The sequence below is a fragment of the Plecotus auritus genome, assembly GCF_963455305.1.
Source record: "Plecotus auritus genome assembly, chromosome: 7".
NCBI lineage: Eukaryota > Metazoa > Chordata > Mammalia > Chiroptera > Vespertilionidae > Plecotus > Plecotus auritus.
In genome coordinates this window covers 30,994,185-31,014,041 of record NC_137774.1, presented here as the reverse complement: position 1 = coordinate 31,014,041, position 19,857 = coordinate 30,994,185, and the positions used below count along the sequence as shown (strand labels likewise).

General features: G+C 52.7%; 1 protein-coding gene across 2 annotated transcripts in view; it reads left to right on the top strand.

Moving 5' to 3' along the window:
* ASIC2 (acid sensing ion channel subunit 2) overlaps window positions 1–18,954 on the top strand; it is an 851,967-nt gene extending 833,013 nt beyond the window's left edge. For both annotated transcript variants that reach the window (XM_080679281.1, XM_080679280.1), the window contains exons 4-10: window positions 5,771–5,921; window positions 8,119–8,175; window positions 9,490–9,643; window positions 11,378–11,469; window positions 14,752–14,831; window positions 16,480–16,548; window positions 18,049–18,954. In XM_080679281.1, coding sequence (XP_080535407.1) covers window positions 5,771–5,921; window positions 8,119–8,175; window positions 9,490–9,643; window positions 11,378–11,469; window positions 14,752–14,831; window positions 16,480–16,548; window positions 18,049–18,150 — 705 coding nt within the window. In that variant the 3' untranslated portion in view covers window positions 18,151–18,954. The remainder of the gene's footprint in view (window positions 1–5,770; window positions 5,922–8,118; window positions 8,176–9,489; window positions 9,644–11,377; window positions 11,470–14,751; window positions 14,832–16,479; window positions 16,549–18,048) is intronic.
* Window positions 18,955–19,857: the final 903 nt, after the last annotated feature.

The window sequence follows — 19,857 nt, the reverse complement described above, 5'->3', positions numbered from 1 at the left end:
ATCACTGAAGCAAGAGGCCAAGTGGCTGCCATAACAAGAGAGCCAGGTGGGCATCAGGTGAGGTAGGTGGGCATCTCTCCTTGTCTCCCTCATGCCTTTCCTAACCTTTCTAGGAGCAGAATGAATATATTCGCATGCAGTTTCATCATCTCTCAGCATCACCCCACACAGCAGCAGCAGCAGCAGCATCCAGACGAGGCCTCTGAGAGTGGGCTGCAGACACAAGGAAAAGGCCAAGTGAGCTTGGCAAGGGCCTATGGCTTCCTCCCTTGGGGCAGCTCAGACTACAGACAGGCCTTGGGCAGCTATGCTTGCTGCAGCGCCACCTGCTGGCCCGCCTCGGGATCGGTGGGCTGGGAGAGACTGAGAGCTGGTGGCTGAGGACCGGCACAGGATGCCAAGGAAGCAAACCCAAGCTTCTAATGATAAAATGGAAAGGACTGTAGAGAGAAGCCTCAAGACAGTGGAGCAATGAAAGGCAAGCGCCAGAGCATTCTGTCACAAAAGTTCTGAGTTCTTTACTCAGTTCATAAATTTAAGCAATTATCCAAAGCCACCAACCAGTTCCACGGCACAATGGAAAAAACGGGTAAGGGAGGACGAGCTGTCAGGCAAACACAGGCACCTGTCAAGGCTCAATCCTGGGCATCTCCCCTCTCTCCCTGGGCTGGCTCAGCTACCCCACAGCTTCATTATACATCGAAGCTCCGCACACATCCGTCTCCAGCCCAGGTCTCTCTCCCAGCTCGACCCTGAGATCCAGCTGCCTGGTGCCATCTTGGACGCCTGAATTAGTAGGAATCCTTCTCATAATCTACCCAAGTCAAAGTAACGTGATGCCAAACAAGGCGGAGATTTGCTGGTCTATAGAACCAACTTGTGAGGAGAACAGAGGTGGAGCTGGGCTATTTGTTGAATGAATGAAAGGGTGGGAAAACATGGAAGACTTTATTAGAGGAAGGGATGGGAGCTCAGTCTTGGTGAGTACCTACTAGGTGCTGGGCACTGAACTTATTTAATCAGATGAGACTAAATGCTGGGGATGGGTGGAGGGGGCTGTGAAGTTGACCCAAAGTCACACAGATAGTTCATGAAAGAATGGGGAGGGGGGGGTTCTTTCTGGCTCATTCCACTGCCTCTAGTCCTTAAATCAAATAATAGATGTAAGGTCTATGATTAAACATAAGGGGCTTAAGCGACTTTAGAAGTCATTTCATCCCCTGGGTACTCAATGCTTGAACCTGTCTCTTCCCATCCCAGCCAGGTAGTTGGGTAGCTTCTGCTTGAACACCCCTCATGATGGGGAACTTACCCTCAAGACGATGCTTTTATTATGGAATCATACGGGAGGTTAGAAAGTTGAGCCAGAATTGTTCCTTCTTTAAGATTAAATAAGGTCATGCATGTAATGTGCCTGCCACGGTACCTGCAGCATCAGTAAATGCCATCATGCTCCCCACTTCCCTTATTACGATTCTTGAGTCTGTCTTCCCCTTGGGATGCCCGGAAACAAATGGAATTTTCTTCCCTGAGACAGCCCTTCGGATATTTGAAGGCAGTGCTTCGGGGTCCCCCAGAAGCATTGCTGGCCCTGGAAAAAAATACTCCAACCTACTTTCAGACACTCACTGACAAGCAAGAGTCGATACTGTACATGCTGCGATTTCCCAGCTGCTGTGGTGTGTGAGGCTTCAGAAAAGCTGATGGAACAAGTGACGAGCCAGCCACAGCAGGGTGGTCGTGGGCTCTGAGTCATGACCTCCGCCAAAAAAAGGGAAGTGGTTGATCCTGAACAGACCTTGGCTCATCACCAGAGCCTCACCAGCTCCATGCTTGGTCCACCCACTGTGGGAATCTGTTTCAGTGGAAGAAAAAGAAGTGAGTGGGGAGAGCAGCTACAGTGTTTGGACAGGTTCAAGCCTCGGACTAATGAGAGGGCACAGTCCTCTCATTGCCACGTGCAAGTCCCAGCTTGGAGGGCAGAGCCCTGCCAGCACAATTATAGCCAACAGCTATAGTTGTAAGCTTGAACCTATGGTCCGAACACGTGGTCCCACGTGCCTGAGTGATGTGGGCTTGATAGGGTTCAGGTGCATGTAATTGAGTAGGATCGAAACCCATGAGAATGTTGTAAACATCTTGACCACGCCCTTACTTTGCCTCGTGGAATCTGGCTATAAAATAAAGACACAGCTTGTAGTCCATGGCACTGTCTCTCTCCATTAGAGAGGGCAGCGTCTCACCAAGACGCAGCTTTCTTCTCTTCTCTGTCTTTTCTAAGCCTTCACTGCCCCCACTCAGGGTCACTGAACCTGGCTGAGCTGGCGTGGCACATAAGGCGCCCTGGGGCTGAGTATGCCATGGCCGTGCCAGCTTGCCACAAATGAGTAGCCCCCGCAGTCAATAGTCATCATTTTAGACACACACACACACCCAGCTTTGTCAAAAGTCACTGTTGGTCCTTCCCAAATCCAATTAGTGTGTTTATGGATCCAATATTGAGCAGTGTAGGAGACCTAATGCATTCTAATCACCGAATATCTACCCTTAAATCCTTCCTACTTACAGGTGGGAAAACTAAGGTTCAGAGGAGAGAATTATCTAAAGTCGTACAGGAAATCTGTGCAAAGGCTGGTCAACTTATGCACTCCAAAGAAAGATGAGATAGTAAAGCAAACCTGCATTTAAAAAAAAAAAAAAAGGAATGCTCTGAGAGTCGTCCCTGGTGTGTTTCTCCCTCTCCCACCGATCTCCTGGAGAGACAATGTAGTATCGTGTGACAGGTGCAAGGCTGGAGTCAGAAATCCCCAGGACTGGATGCTGGCTCTGCCGCAGACAAGGTGTGTGATCTTGAACAGGCTACTTAACCTTTCTGTTACTCAGGTGCCTCATTAATAAAACGAGCACAGGAACATCTCCCTCAAAGGAGTCCTGTGAATGTTAAATGAGTGTGGAGACTTGGGGTTCTCAGTAATGGTGGAACAGCTTATATCAGACTAAATCTCCTGGAAATAGGAATTATAAACTTTGGACAAAATAGTTTAAAATACTATTTGATGGGACTAAAGCAGGCAGGACCTGGAGGTGTGCAGCCCTTGAGGCTAGGGACCCACACTGGGTGAAATACACATTTATTTATCTGACTTCTCCCTGGAGGGCAGGTCAAGTTCTAAGCAGGGGTCCTCAAACTACGGCCCGCGGGCCACATGCAGCCCGCCGAGGACATTTATCCGGCCCACCGGGTGCCGCTGCCTGTCCTGCTTAGCAGCTGACTCGTCCCGGGCCCGCAGTGCGCATAGGAATTTGTTCATAGATTTTTTCTGAAACTATAGTCCGGCCCTCGAACGGTCTGAGGGACAGTGAACTGGCCCCCTGTTTAAAAAGTTTGAGGACCCCTGTAAGGGAATACTGGAGTAGAGCTCGAGCAGAAAGTAGCAGTCATTACATTTAAAAAGGCACAAGTCTGTCTGGCTGCTGTGGCTGAGTGGATTGAGCATCGTCCCATGCACGAAGAGGTCACAGTTTGATTCCCGCTCAGAGCACATGCCCAGTGTGTGGGCTCAGTCCCAAGGAAGGGGCATGCAAAAGGCAGCCGATCAATGTTTCTCTCTCAGATCGATGTTTCTCTCTCCCTCTCCCTTCCCCTCTCTCTAAAAAATCAATTAAAATAGATTCTTTTTAAAAGGCACAAGACAGAGTTCATGGTTCATGATTGCCAGAAAGGTTGAACATTTTGGGGAAGAAAGATCTTAGAAAGGTGGGACCCACAGAGGGGGGGCTCCAAAATGTTTTTTATAAACTTCCCTAAAATCATAGACTGAACCTTGAACTTCATATGGCTAGGGGTGACACTCCAAGAAGCCCAGGACTACAGGTGAAAGAGCTGGGCAGTCATTTCAGCAGCTGTCAATGCAGGGAAGACAGATTTTGTCATTCAAGTTCCACCACGTTACACCTGATAAGCATCCATCTCAGGCTTTCCATTCAAATCCCAGAAGTGTCAGACTTTAGGAGTTAACATCACATTCTAAGGCTAAGGGCTATAGCCCAGGACTAAGGGAAAAACAAAAATATTATACCCATTCTTATACAAAGCCTAAACAACACCTTCACAAAATCAAAGCGATTCATTCAATGCTGTTCAGTGGAAGATAACTCACCTGGAGCCACTATAGTTATCTACAATGTCCAGCATGCAACAAAAAATGACCGTGTCCTTTGCTATACAATCAAAACCTAACTAGACACATGAAGAAAGGGGTAAGATATGAAAAGAAAAATAAACAATTAGTAGAAACAGATCCACGTATAACCCAATTTAGAAAACAACAACTTTAAAATAACAACAATAAACATGTTAAATAATTGCAGAAAGAGATGTAAATAATGAGAGATGGGCGGGGGAACGAGGGGGGCAAGATATGGAAACTTCTTTAAAAAGTCAACCTGAAACTGAAAAATGCCATGACCTGGAATTTAAAACCATTGGGTGGGATTATCAGAAGATTGGGTAGAACACAATAAATGAACACAGACTTGAAGACACTGGCCAGGGCTTCACGTACTTTTGAGACTTATCATTAGGCAATGCATATTGAGAATTATGATGTCCTCTTGATGGTTGATCCTGTTACTGTGAAAATAACCTTCTCTCTCTCATGCGGTATCTTTGTCTTGAAGTTTTCTTTGTGTGAAAGACTTTTTGTTGAGCTAAAGAAGCCTGACACAAAAGAGCACATAGTGTAAGTCTTCATCTATATGAAATTTGAGAAGAGGCAAAGCCAGCCTATGGTGATAGAATCCCTAACAGCGATTGCCCGGGCAGGTGGGGGCTGATTGGAACGGGACAGGAAGGAACTTTCTAAGGTAATTAAAAATATCCTGTATCTTTTTTAATTTATTGATTTGAGAGAGAGAGAAAGAGAGAGAGAAACATCCATTTCTTGTTCCACTTATTTATGCATTCATTGGTTGATTCTTCTATGTGCCCTGACCAGAGATCGAACCTACAACCTTGGCATATTGGGACAATGTTCTAACCCACAGAGCTACCCGGCCAGGGCAAAAATGTTTTATTCTTGATTGAAGTGGCAGTTACATAGGTGTGTAGATTTTTCAGAACTTTTTGAACTGTGCATTGGAAATGTGTTCATTTTATCGTATTTTTTATTCTTAAATTTTTTTTAAGATGTAAAGGACTTGGCTTGGGGTGTAACACACAGTAAGTGCTCAGCAACCATTAGTTCCTTCATCCTTCACTCTCTTCATCCCCAGCAGGCAAGTGCCATAGGTGTTAGAACAGTTTACAGTCATTGGGCCTCAGAAAACAAGTGGCACGTTCCCCAAAGGAGTTTGTTCACAGCTGGCACTGGAGAGCTGCTCTAGCCAGGGCCAAGGATCATAAACAGCACGGTGTATGCCGAAGGCCATTGCATGCCAACCCCTCCTCCAGGTCTAGGTCTCAGGTCCCAAGTCTGGAGGGTAGAATTTCTCAGAGATGGGAGATGACAAAGTATGGAAGAGACAAGATGCGGCATGTGAAAAAGGCTCTGTGAAGATCCGCATTTCTGGGAAGGTTCATAAGAGAGGAGATAAGAATACAAATGTTAGAGCCAGATGTTGAAGGCATGTGAGGTCATTGGAGTCTAGATTGTCATGAATTAGTTGCTCAATAATTGTTTGTTGTTGAGTAAGTGAATGAATGAGGCGCTGAGCCCATCAAGGCTGAACCTCCAGAGCTGACTGCTGCCCCCTTCTTCCTGTCTTGCAGCTCACATACCTGCCGCCTCCGTGGGGCGAGTGCCGATCCTCAGAGATGGGACTCGACTTCTTTCCTGTTTACAGCATCACCGCCTGTAGGATCGACTGTGAGACCCGCTACATCGTGGAGAATTGCAACTGCCGCATGGTCCACATGCCAGGTCCGTGCCAGGGGAGGGGCGGCCACAGGGGACCTCCTTTGCATTTCTCACCCTAATGGGAAACACTTCCCCGCCTCCACGAGCATCCAAAGGGGTGTTATTTGGTGCCCAGACATTTAGAGGGCATGCAGAAACACACTCTAGCAACCGAGGCAGCACCCTGGTGTCCTGAAGCATCCAGATGTTTGGAGAACATTCCTCCCAGTGTTCAAGATGTTTGCTTGCTGTTTGCTGTGTCCAGATATTTGGAGGCTTGCAATCGTTGCTTCCTGGTGTGGTCCATGTTCACACATCCAGATGTGTGCTGCTTTCATCCTGATATTTCCCTTCCTGAACCCAAAAGTCCAGCACTCTTTCAAATGAGGCAAAAGCCCAGCAGCCCACCTGTGAATGCCGGTGCTGACATTTCTGGTGTCAGACTTACAGTGCATGTGGCCATCGCATCAGAGGCGGTCAGCTTGTCAGAGGCGGCCTTGCAGAGGGAGTGGGGCTGATGAGGGCAGGGAGGATGACCAGGGCTGGAGGCCTTGGCTTCTAATTCAGGTTCCTCCACTCACCTGCTTTGTGTCCTGGCTCAAGTTTCTAAACCTCTGTGTTCTCAGCTTCATTATATTTAAAGAAAACAAAAATTAGGCTAAGACATAAAAATACTTTTTAAACTGCAGAAGTCAGTGGTTGTTGTGTTAGCATATGGGAGGAGGAACCAAAAGTCTTGTGGACTAAAGACCTACTATGTGCCAGGCATTTTGCTCGCATATTTATCAGCTACTATTTCATGTTTATAGCATGCTTTATTTAAGTATATTTAACGAAATCCTTATATCGGGCATTTAGTTCATACCAATTGTTTTCTAATAAAACCAATGCTGAAATGAACATCCTCACAGCTAACTTCTGAATTATTTCATTAATAATCAGTAATTTATTTAGTAATCTAAGGTTAGAATTATTGATCTTTAAAATTGCCTCTGAGGCCCTGGCTGGGTAGTTCAGTTGGTTAGAGCACCGTCCCAACATGCCAAGGTTGTGGGTTTGATCCCTGGTCAGGGCACATATAGGAATCAACCAATGACTGTATCAGTAAGTGGAACAACAAAGCAATCTCTCTCTCTCTCTCTCTCTCTCTCTCTCTCTCTCTCTCTCTCTAAATCAATAAATAAAAATTTTAGAAATAAATTAAAAATAAAATTTCCTCTGAGCTGCCTAGAAGACGGAGCAAAAAGGAAAACTATCGATTAAATTATTATTATCGGAGCCCTAGCTGGTTTGGCTCGGTGGATAGAGCATCAGCCTGCGGACCGAAGGGTCCCGGGTTTGATTCTAGTCAAAGACACGTACCTTGGTTGCAGGCTCCTCCTTGGTTGGGACGCGTGCAGGAGGCAACCAATCGATGTGTTTCTCTCACATCGATATTTCTCTCTGTCCTTCCCTCTCTCTTCCACTATCTCTAAAAATCAGTGGGAAAATATCCTTAGGTTATATGTATATTGGAAAGGAGGGAGCATAACAGCCTCTCAGCTCTTGAAAAAGGTGTGTGGGGGGTAGTGAGGAAAGACGTCGAGGTGGACATTCACTACAGCACTTGGTAAAAGAGAGAACAGTGGACCCTGCACTTCTACAAAGATATGCCAGGAAGGACAGCTGAGCAGGAGTTAGTGTTACCTGCCTGCTGCTCAGACTGTGAGGTGGCCTCAGGGAACCTGAGCTGAAAGCAAGCAGGGGAAGTTCAGTCATTCCACCCAGCACACTGGTACTGGCCTCTCAATTGCTGGTGGGAATGCCGGGTGCAGCAAGAGGCGCTTACAAAGCAGCCCTTCTCCCAGTGCCGTGTGTGGAGGGAAGAGCCCCGCCTCGGGATCAGGGTGCACAGCCCCCCTCCATCACTGCCACTCCGGTGCCCTGGGAAGGCTGGATGCAGCACTTCCCCCTTCAGAAGGAAGTGGCCCACGCCCAGGACCTAGGAGGTGCTTACCGCCTCCCCCGACCAGCAGATCAGCCAGCAAGGTCACAGGGCAGATGGGAACCCCGTCTTCTGGCCCTGGGTGCACTGCTCCCGATGCCCCCAGGCTGCCCTGGTCCAGGGCTCCCTTTGGACTGTCCAGTGGCTGCCCCTGCCTGTAAGGGGTGCGCTGCCTGCCCCAGCCCCGGGAGGAGAGGTGTTGCGGCCTTTGTACCTCCCTGTGTTTCTTCTTTGCAGGGGACGCCCCTTTCTGTACCCCCGAGCAGCACAAGGAGTGTGCAGAGCCTGCGCTAGGTCAGTACTGCGGACATGTGGAATGCTGGGGAGGGCCTGAGATGGGGATCTCCTGGGTGTAGGAGAGGGGCCTGAGATGGGGATCTCCTGGGTGTAGGAGAGAGATTCGGTTGGAGAGGGGATGGGGAAGGGGAAAGGGAGAGGCTGGATAGAGTGAAATGGCTGCAAGAGAGGGAAGTGGAGAGCAGGGTGCGAGGGAATTGGTGCAAGTAGATGAGGGCTGGGAAGGGCACGGGGGAGAGAAAGGAGGCAGAGAGGTGGACAGAGAGCAGTGAATGTCAGGGGGTGGGGGTGCTGAGGAATGCAGAGGAGGGGCAGAGATGCGAGAGGATGCACGACAGGTGTGGGGGGCACAGAAGGAGTGTGACAGTATCCCACACACACACACATGCTGGTAGCTCACACAGCTAGACCACCAAGGTTATTCCAAGCAGCTGAGCCTAAGTAGGTGGGGCAGAGGAAAGAGGTAAGGCCGTGTGCATGGACTTGAGTTCCTTGGCAGCTGCACTTGCTGGAGTTAAGTGGGAGCAGCTCTTGACTCACACTGCCAGAGCTTCCATGACTGGAGGGGGAGAGAGGGGGGCTGGTGAGAGGACAGGCAGTGGCTTCCAATGCGTGCAAAGACTTAGTCTCTCCTTGGAGTGAGGAATCAACAAAACCCATCTAACACTGAGATGGTTAGAGGAAAGATGGGGAGGGGGAAATGTTGTCTTTAATCACCGGGTCCTAAATGGAGAGAAGGGGAAGGGAAGGGAGGGGAGGGGGGGAGAAGAGACCTGGATGCGGGGAGTTTGCCTCTAGAGAAGAGTGCAAATCTTGGCCTGTGTCCTAATCCAGCGGGCACAAGAGGTGGGCGTTGGCTATGGGGAGCCAGTCCCAGAGGGAATCCGCAGAGCCCAGGTTTCAGATGCAATGGTCTCCCACATGTGCCTTTGCCGGGCGGCCCACTTTGTGGATGAGAACACTGAGGCTAGGAGCAGAGCCGAAGGCCCGGGAAGTTGAAGGGGCCAGGACTCCCTCGGAGCCTATTCTCCCAAAGCGGTGCCTTTTCAACAGTTTGTAAAGCGCCACAGAACAGTGAGAGAAGCAGAAGGAACGCAGGACCAAGAGTAGCCCAGAAAGAGCGGGCACTTTTTCATAAGCGCTCTCAACCTAGAGCAGCAGCCCAGCTCCCCTTCTCTCTGCAGCCCCCCACCCCTCACTCATGGAGAGGGCACCTCTTCCCAGCTCATTTCTCTCCTGCTGGACCTGCTGCCCTGGCCCAGAGGTCACAGACCTCACAGCGGACTAAGCCCCCCTCCCTCTCCCCTGCAGGTCTGCTGGCGGAAAAGGACAGCAGTTACTGTCTCTGCAGGACACCCTGCAACCTGACCCGCTACAACAAAGAGCTCTCCATGGTGAAGATCCCCAGTAAGACGTCAGCCAAGTACCTCGAGAAGAAGTTTAACAAATCAGAAAAATATATCTCGTAAGCTTAGGGGCATGTGCACTGGGGAGGAGGGGGGTGGTATGGATCAGGAGGAAATTCGGGGCAATCAAGGAAGAGGGCAAAGGTAAGCAGTTCCATTTAGCAGACATTCATTGAGCACCTACTGTGTGGCAAGCACTGCCTGCATCAGAAGACAAAGATGATTAAGATGCAGTCCCTGCCTTTAAGGAGCTTATAGTCCTTCAGGGCTACAAGCAGACAACTGAATGCAACAAAGGCTGATCCCGGCCCCAGGGATACAGGGAGGTGGTTGACTGCACCTCGCATGGGGATGCTGCCAAGGAACGTCAAGAGATTTTTTAAATGATGCATAGGAGTATTCCAGGCAGGCTTTGCATGTTCTGTTCCCTCTTCCCAGAATGCTTATCCTCTCACTCTTCACCTGACTGATCCCTCATGGTGCAGGTGTTCATTTCAATGTCATCGCCTCAGTCCACCGGCATTAAGCATTTTAAACATAGCTTGAGCCCTAGCCAGTTTTGCTCAGTGGATAGAGCGTCAGCCTGAGGACTGAAGGGTCCCAGGTTCAATTCTGGTCAAGGGCACATGCCCAGATTGCGGGCCCGATCCCCGGATTGCATGCAGGAGGCAGCCAATCAATGATTCTCTGTCATCGTTGATGTTTCTATCTCTCTCTCCCTCTCCCTTCCTCTCTGAAATCAATAGGAAATATGTGTGTGTGTGTGTACACATATATGTATATATATATATTAAACATAGCTTGAGTGACTCGGGAACTGAACTGTAATTTTATTTCATTTGAACTTGTTTAGCAGTTTTAGAGAGACCCTTTGGGCAGCCGCTTAGAGGATGGATGGGAAGCCGGGTGGGCAAAAGGGAGCCAGTTAGGAGGTCGTCGCCATAAACCAAGCAAGAGTTGGTGCTGCTTTGGCACCTCGGAGAGCCCTGCGTGGAGAAGGGGTTTGCTCCTCTCCCCAGCCACTCCCTCCTGCCAGCACCATCGCCAGAGCCCCTCCTGGGTGATGTCTACAAAGCAGACTGCTTCTGTTCAGTGGATTGGGGACCGGCATTGAGGCATTGTGCGCAGCACCGAAGGAGATGGGGAATCATAGGAGGTGCCAGGTCCTGCTGCTGAGCAGACATTCTGCAGGCAGCAGCGGGGCCTCCTGCCAAGATGTGTCTCATTAACACATCTGCCTAAGGGAACAGAGGGAACCAAGATGCTCCTGCCAGAGCCGCCCCACCCACAGTTGTAGGTTTGTGCCCTAAAAAGCCACTCTGGCTCTGGCAGCTGACTTGGTAATGCCAGGGTGGGACCTCGGACTAGAAGCTTGTTGTAAATCCCAGTGGGAACTGGGGGACTCTCAGGAGTGGGTAGGGGAGGTCAGCTGGGCGGGCAAGCCTCGTCAAAAGATTCCTGAGCTCACCTGCAGGGAAGGACCCGGGCAGACCCCTTGGGGGCCCGAGAACCAGGAGGAGAGGCAGCGTGCAGAGTCAGGGAGAGAACTCAGGGCAGAGGGGGACCGCTGATAGGTGCCTCCAGGTTCAGCCCCCAGGCCTGGGAAGAGCACAGGGTGGAGTCAGGGCTCCTGGTTTCAAGGCCCAGCTCTGCCCCTTACCAGCTCGAGCGTTGGGACGGTTGTGGCACTTCCCGGGCCTCAGTTTCTCCATCTGTCCAGGGGAAAGCTGTTAGATGATCACTGTGGATCCTGACAGATCCACCCATGTATGTACTGAATGTTCCCTCTGCAGAGAGAACATCCTCGTTCTGGATATATTTTTTGAAGCTCTCAATTACGAGACAATTGAACAAAAGAAGGCGTATGAAGTTGCTGCCTTACTTGGTAAGTCGAAGCGTCTGTTGCACAAATTTCCACATCTTATAGGAGGTGAGAGGGAGGGAGGTGGCAGGTGGGCAGGTCGATCTGTATGCCTCCTGACAAGTCTAGCTCTATGCCCGCTCATTGTTCCCTCCATCCTTGTACGGCTCCTGTCCCAGAACACGAAGACCCCCAGTGTGGTGAAGGTTCTAGGCCAGTTCATGCTGTAATCTCTGCCTCAGTTTCCCCATCAACACAGGGAGGCGGGTGGGCTGAAGATCTCTCAGGGCCTTTCCAGAGCTGCCCTCTTGGATTCCATGATTCTCCGCCCCCAGGTTGGTGTCAGAGTCTTGGGGTGGGGCAGGAAGAAAGAGCTATTAGATGCTGGGAAGACTGAGCTGTGGAGGGTCCCCAGGTGGTGGACACAATGAGGGTCCCCAGTGGAGCCCCCCTGGAAAGCAGCATTGCTGCATTGAGAAGGCCAGGTGGCCCTCTGCGCTGGGTCCTTTGTCAAACACAAAAGAAGGGCCACTTGTCCGCAGGTATCTACAGACCTGACTGCCACCCACACAAGGTGCCCTGACCCCGCAGGCACATAATGGATGCAGGGAGTTCATTTCAACCCTGCCCCAGCCCAGCACAACATGCACAAGACCCCTGAGGCAGACAGAAGACCTGCCCCTGGGGGCCTCCTGACAACTCCCCCTCACTCTCAAGAAGGGATCTGCAAGCAAAAGTAGCCGTTGTTGCCTCTGAGCTGAGCCAGGTGAGGGGAGCAAGGAGAGGAAGAGACACCTTCTACCTGAGGGTATAAAGCAAAGACCAGCTGTGAGAATGTAAGCCAGTGGCTTCTCCTCACTGGCCTCAGGTCCCTCATCTGTAAAATGGGTCTAATGAAACCCACTCTATGTGTTGGCTGTGATGGTTAAATGTGGCAAAGCCCCAGCCCACAGAAGCTCCATTAATATCATTTCTGGTCCCTGGACAGTCTCTGTGCCAGGGACCAGGACCCGGCTGATGTTGCCAGGCGCCATCGGGCCTTTCTGCACCTCTCCCAGGAGTCTGGGTCCCAGCTGGGTTAAGGTGGCTGTCGCTCAGGCCTCTCAGGCCCCTATGGCCAAAGAGGCTGAGCCTAGAGAATTGTACCCTGGGCTGGAGATATAGGCTCCTCCCCAGCCCTTGCCACCTTCATTTTCTAAATGGACTCAGGACATGATTCCTCCCATCCCCACATAAGCTCACAGTCACACACACACACACACACACACACACACACACACACATACACACAGCGGGGAGGGCCCGAGCTTGGATCTGTCAGGAGGGACAGCTCGTCTCTGCATCAGATATGAGGATGAGCATTCCTAGCATCATGTTCCCTCCCAGAATAGCCGCTGAGAAAAGCATGGGGCCATCTGCAGCCTCGTGATGGGAGCATGTGCCGTTGGGAACCATCAGCCACAGGCTGTCAGGCCCCCCTCTCACTGCCACACGGCCCACACCCTCACCTCAGTGCCCACTGCCCCCCTCCCCGTGGCCACACACGCTCCATGGGGAGCCACACACACAGGTGTGCACCTACACAGACCCGCCTGCACACACACTGCATGCCTGCACACACACTCTTGCCTACAACTGCCTATGCACACAAACACACTCACACCTGCACATGCTCACTTGTGCTCACACTCAGACACACGGTCCACCTCCACAAAGCCACTCACACGCTTAGACACTCTCCGTGTACCTACCCTAGACCTAGATCACCATCTATCTAAAGCCATTAACAGCTAGATGTACTGCCTATTTCTATCCAGACACTGCACACTCACGGGACCCTGGCACATATCCCCACACTCAGTCACACTTCACGCACATACAAACACACTCACACCTGACATGCACACACATAAGTGCACACTCCCCGATACACCTCCACTACGGGCATGAGAGTGAGCATGAGGGAGGAGAGGCATGCAGGGAGCCTTCTGAGCTCAGCACCAAGTCCCACCAGGAAGCACCCCCGCCCCACAATCTCGACTGGTTCAGGATGTGGCTGTCAGGCTCCTCCCAGCTATGATCAGGGTAGGAGTGGGCAGCCCATCAGGAAGTTCTCAGACCAAGAGGTCATCCTGGAGTGTCCAGGAGGACTGTGTGCCCACCCCAACAGCACCCCCATTCCCAGCACTCGCCCCAGCCCAGTCTTAGAGATTATAGCTGGGAAGGACTTCCCAGCTCATCTCCTCCAAGCCCCCTCCCAACAGCCTCCACCACCAAGGGTGCTTTGAAGGCAAAGCTCCTGAGTGGGTCAGGGCTTATCAAAGGCACACAGCAAGCTGGTGGCCACTCCGAGCTCAGAGCCCCAGAGAGCAATGGGGCAAAGCACCATGGGCTTCTGGGGGATCACAACCCTTGGAGAATGGGCTAATAGCCTCTCCAAGATAAACTCTCCCACTACAAAAGCCAGGTGCCCATACTTAGTGTTTTCATTCCATTTCGGAGGATCTCCAACCAGCTGAAGGGCCCACAGGAGAGGGGTTTTCAAACTCTAGTGGACCAGAGGACCCCCTGGGGAACATACAAATCCTGACCTCCAGACCCCGACCCCACATCTGATATGTAGCCTGGGGTAGGTCTAGGCATCTACACTGATTACAAGACTCCCAGGAGTTTGATGCAGGGGGATCTGAAGACCGGTCCAGAATAACTTGGGTCAAGGGGCCCATCCACCCCAGAGTAAGAACCTCTGCTCTAGAAAGAGACCAAATTGAACATTTACCTTTGGGTAAGGGAGATGGAAGATGCTTCCAAGGGCCTCATCCCAAGAGTGAGAGGAGCCCCAAGGTGACCCTGAAGGTCATGTCATGATTAAAGGCATGGGCGAGGAGGCCTCTTGTGACACTGCTGCCAAGACCCCCACTCAGGGCACCTGACACTTGTGTCTCAGGCTAGACTGTGCCCTTGCCCAGGGCAAGGACCACACATGTCTTATCTCTATTCTCAGCCCAGAGCCAAAGCAAGGCCAAATCAGTGCGGTTTCTAATGTAATTGGCAAGCCTGTCAGCCTATGAGGTCTATTCTGGAACCTCCAATAAGCATTCGGGTTAGTTCGCATCCTCACTAGGTGCTGCACGCCATCAGCTCTCAGAGCTGTGCATCGAGGGCGGGACTTGTCAAAGGCCTGCCTTCCAGTGACAAGCCCGGGCTCCCCTCAGAAGGTCTGGGTTCCGAATTCCGAGTCTGTTCGCCCTTCCTGGAAGTGCTGTGAGTGAAGCCAAACCTTTGGTCTTTTCTGTCTCTCTCCAGGTGACATTGGTGGCCAGATGGGGTTGTTCATTGGTGCTAGTATCCTCACAATACTAGAGCTCTTTGATTACATTTATGAGGTAAGATTTGGGATCCCTCTTGGGGAAATGACCACATGCGGGTGCCCTCATCCTGCCCCAATGCCCAGAACCGATGCACTACATCTCCACCAGAACCTGCACCCTCCTCCTGTCCATGGCTATTGTCTGTCACCAAGCCCTAGGTATCAGGGAGGGATGAATGTGAGGGAGGGGAAGCCACAGTCCAGTAGAGGAAAAGCAGTGGGCTGTCTACACGAGCAGGGAGAGAAGAAAAGGGAGATGAGACCGGGCTGAGGCCAGCCCTGAGCCCCTCCCACAGCTAGCCTGAACATACACACACACACACACACACACACACCCACACCACACACACACAGACACACACACACACTTATACCACACTTACACATTACTCACAAATGCACACACACATACACCACACTCAGACACACACACTTATATCACACTCACACACATACTACTCACAAGTGCACAGACACCATTTGCACACACACACACACACCTGCTCTCTGGGTGGCTGGTCACCTGAGTGGTACCGTCATGGTTCAGGGAGACTGCGGTAATTTCCCAGCAGCCTCCTCGGTCCTGAGAAGAGCAAGGCCACACCCCCTGCCTCTGGCTGCTAATGGTCTGTGGAGATGTCTCCCTCAGGGGCAGCAGGGACAAAGCATCTGAGAGCTTCCCAAACAGCGGACAGCAGCTTTAGGATTGGGAGCTCCTGGTGCTCGTCAGCCTTCCCACCCATTTCCCAGACCCAGCTGGCTGCAGGGCTCCAGAACCCCTTGGGCACGCCCAGGCCCTCGAAGGCCCCAGGAGCACCAGGTCTGGGCCCAACACACAGTGCCTGCGAGCAGGGTCTGCCCCCAGTGAGGGCTGGCCGTGGCCAAAGGTTGCTCACTGTGGGGCTGGAGGGCCCCGTGGGAGCTGGGTCTGGGGAATCTCTCCAAATTCTTAGACGGCCTCCTGGCTGGTCTCTGCTCCCAGCCCTCCCAGCCTCCCACCCGAAGCAGCTTGGGACAGCCTGGAGAGATCTCCTGGAAGATCTGCGGCCCCTGCGGCCCCTCGGCCACGTCCCGCCCTGCCTTTTAGCCGGGAAACCTTGTTCCACACACCAAAACCATGCCCCGTGGCCAGATTTTATTCCTCTTTGTTCTTAATTTTGTGAGACGCTGTACAAAGTTAGGGAAATTGAATCACACTGGGTAACATTTGATAACTACCCTCCGCTGCTAAGAATAAAATGTCATGGACTCGAGTGTGCCCTGATCTTATGAACTGTGGGGGTGGCAGGCCTAGAAAGTAATTAGCAATCTTGTCCCCCAGACCCGGGCTCAGAAAGGGGCCCAGGCTGCTCCTGAGGGCAGATGGGGAGCCAGCCACGCCAGCACATGCGGCTGCTCCACACTGTCCATCCACAGGAGAAGGCGGTCCACACTGTGACGGGGCCCTCCTGGGACCTCTTCCAGGCTCTAGCCCCTGCACCAGAATCCCTTGGCAGCCCAGAGATGGGGCGGAGGCTCCGCCCGGCGGGTCCTGCCACGGTTTGTCCGGCCACAGCTCAGGCAGCTGCTGCCGCTGTGGTTCCCCTGCAGAACCCAGGGCAGGAGGCCTCTCTGCCTTTGCCCCTTCCCCCAGCCTGACCACCCACTTCCGTCCTCTCTTGCAGCTGATCAAAGAGAAACTATTAGACCTGCTTGGCAAAGAAGAGGACGAAGGGAGCCACGATGAGAACGTGGTGAGAGCGGCGTGTGGGTCGGAGGTCGATGTGCTCCTCTGGTCTGTACAGGCGACGTGAAACCAGATACGGGGCCAGAGCAGGAGGGGCGGAGCGGAAGGGACCCAGGCTCCAGATGGAGCTGGCCTGGCTGGATCCCAGGTCCTGCTTCTGAGCTGTGTGCCTGGGGACAAGTATCTATCTCCCTGAGCATCTGCCTCTTCACAGGGACCGGGAATGGAAGCCGGTTAGGGGGGTGTGGAGGGGTGTCATTCAGATGAGGGAGACCAGCCTATGAAACAATCAGCATGCCTAGTGTTTTTGTTTTTTTCAATATACTTTTATTGATTTCAGAGAGGAAGGGAGAGGGAGAGAGAGATAGAAACATCAATGATGAGAGAGGACCATTGATCTGCTGCCTCCTGCATGCCCCCTACTGGGGATCCAGCTGCCACAACCCAGGCATGTGCCTTGACTGGGAATTGAACCTTGACCTCCTGGTTCATAGGTCGATGCTCAACCACTGAGCCACACTGGCCGGGCAGCATGCCTAGTTTATAGTAAGTGCTCAGCAAGTTCAGGTTCCCCCACTTCCCTCCTGCCTCCGAAATGTCTCAGTCATAGGTTCCCCCTCTATCCTTCTCCCTCCTGCAGTATCGTCCTCATCAAATCTCTCCAAATTCTTACACGGCCTCCTGGCTGGTCTCTGCTCCCAGCCCTCCCGCCCTCCCACCCGAAGCAACTCGGGACAGCCTGGAGATCTCCTGGAAGATCTGCGGCCCCTCGGCCACACCCTGCTCAGGGGCCCAAGATGACTGTTCCCTGTGTACAGTCTAACCCTGAAGGTCCTTTGGGCAGTTGTGACCAGCGCTGGTTCTGGCCTTCGAGGCCTCTGCCCTTACAGCTTGGCCTCAGCGATTGATCAGCACCCCCTGCACCAGGCCTAGCCCCAGGCTGCACCTCCTCACCCCAGCTAGGCCCCAAAGGAGGCCCCCGAGGCCAAGATTAGGATGGGCTATCCAGCCCAAAGCTAGACGTCACTCAGATGTAGCTTCAGGTGGCACATCAGGGGACCTCTAGGAGGAATAGCCACACCCCATCACCAGAGAGTCCTCTCCCTGCACCGGGGGCACCAGGTGGGCAGTGGCGAGGATTCTGAAGGCAGGGAGGCCCCTTAAGCCTCATGCCTGAGATGCCAAACTGGTGCATGGGGTGTCTGGGGCAGGAGCAGCAATGCCCTGGGGAGCCCACAAGTGAGAAGCATGGTCCCCAAGGCTGCCAGGGGCACCTGATGAATTTTTGAATATAAACACCACCTTTGCCTGGCTGGCGTGGCTCAGGTTCGATTCCCGGTCAGGGCACATGCCCCAGTTGTGGGCTCAATCTCCAGTGTGAGGCATGCAGGAGGCAGCCGACCAATGATTCTCTCTCATTATTGATGTTTCTATCTCTCCTCCCTCCCTCTCTGAAATCAATAACAATATTTTTAAATAAATAAACACCACCTTCCCCTCCCTCCAGAGCACCTGTGAGACGATGCCAAACCACTCTGAAACCATCAGCCACACTGTGACTGTGCCCCTGCAGACGGCCCTGGGGACCTTGGAGGAGATCGCCTGCTGACAGCCCTCGGAGCACCCGGCACCCCCAAGCAGACCCTGAGGCCCAAGACCCGGGACACGGGACAGCAGGCTCAGGCGGGATGGCCCCTGATGACGGAAGCAGCAAGAGCCCCATATGCACACATAGCAAACTCTCTGCCAAAACCTCGCTGCGGCCACGTGGGACACGACCCGTCCTCGATCCCCGCCGTGCGTCCCTCTTAGGAGACACGAGACACATTCTGGAACAGTCCAAGGACCAATCTGCCATCACATCTCACTGCCAGATGTAGAAAGCACCTGCATGCTCAGACTTCTCACGGCGCCGCCTCCACGTCTGTCTGTGTACGAGACGCTCCTCTGTGCGGTTCCCACGCGGTGGGACCAGGTTCCAGCCCCGAGTCACCGCGAGGCCACAGCTGGAATCGCAGCTGCACAACCAAGGGAAACCGCAGAACTGTCGGCTACGTCCGGTCCTTGTGTGGTTCGTGAAAGGTCCTTAACCTGCCCACAGTCCCCTTCCCGCCCCAGCCGACCCCCGGGGGACCCGGCCGAGCCCCTCCAACCCCAGCGCCTGTGACGGAGGCCTGTGGCCTGGTGACTCCGGCCCGTGTCCGTGGCTCCCACGTGTTCTGCCCTCCCTGTGACATGGCTTGTACAGTCCGGTTCTGTCTTTGGGGGGTTTACTGTCTGTCAGAGGTCCGTTTGGTTTTGTTTCTGATCTTTGGGTTTGCTGTTCTGAGTTTGGTTTAGTTTTCCCATTTTCTCTGGCGTTTATTTATTCGTGCTTCCCGTCACGGTCATATTAAAAGCTGGTCTTGTGGAAGTGGCTCCACGGTGTCTGCCTCCTCCCACCCTCAGGTCTCTCTCCCCAAGCACCTAGGAAAGGGCCAGACCTCCCAGGCCAAAGACCACAGGTTCTGTCAAGCTTTGTGCAGCAACACTTACCTTTACAAAACCTGTTCTACTCTGATCTTTAACAACTGCTGATCGTGACCTTGTAAATGACTTCACGACCCAGGGTCTGAATGCCATGCCCTGGCGTGAAGAGGGAAGGCGGAGAACCTGCCCAGACACAAAAACCATAGAGGAGGCCTTCACACCTTCTGCTCTCCACCTTCCATCCTGACCCGTCAGTGAACTTGGGCTGCACACAGGCCCAGTGTGGCCTCCCTCCCTGACACACCAGCGCTCCAGAACCCTCTCTGCGCCCCTCTCTGCACCTCAGCTCTTCGCCCATCACACAGACCTGTTTGTCCCTGTGGGGGTCACATTGGCATTCGGCTTCGCTCCTCACAAGTCCTCAGAAGCTGTCCAGGCGGGAAAGGAGGCGGGGAGGGGCCTTTAGGCTGCAGGGGGCCTGCCCTTTCCAGCCCTGGGTGGCAAAAGAGAGCTTGCTGTTCAGTCAGAATCCTTGTGCTCAAGCCATATGCTAATTCCATAGGGACAGTCCCTTCCCCAACCACTCCCAACTCCAAGTCTCCCCCAATGCCCAGGAAGAAAGGCCAACTGTGGTGTGTGCCTTCCGCTCATGCATAGATGCACAGAAGCTCCACTGGACCAGGCTCTGATCCCTGCTCTGCCATCCAAGCTCGCTCGCTCTCTCTCCCTTTCTCTCCTGCCCAACCCATTCACACTAACACAAGGGAAAGGTATTCCCCAATGTGACCTATTGAAAAACCCCGCGTCAGGACTTCAGAGCCCAGTCCCCTGCCTTCTTCCCGCAGGA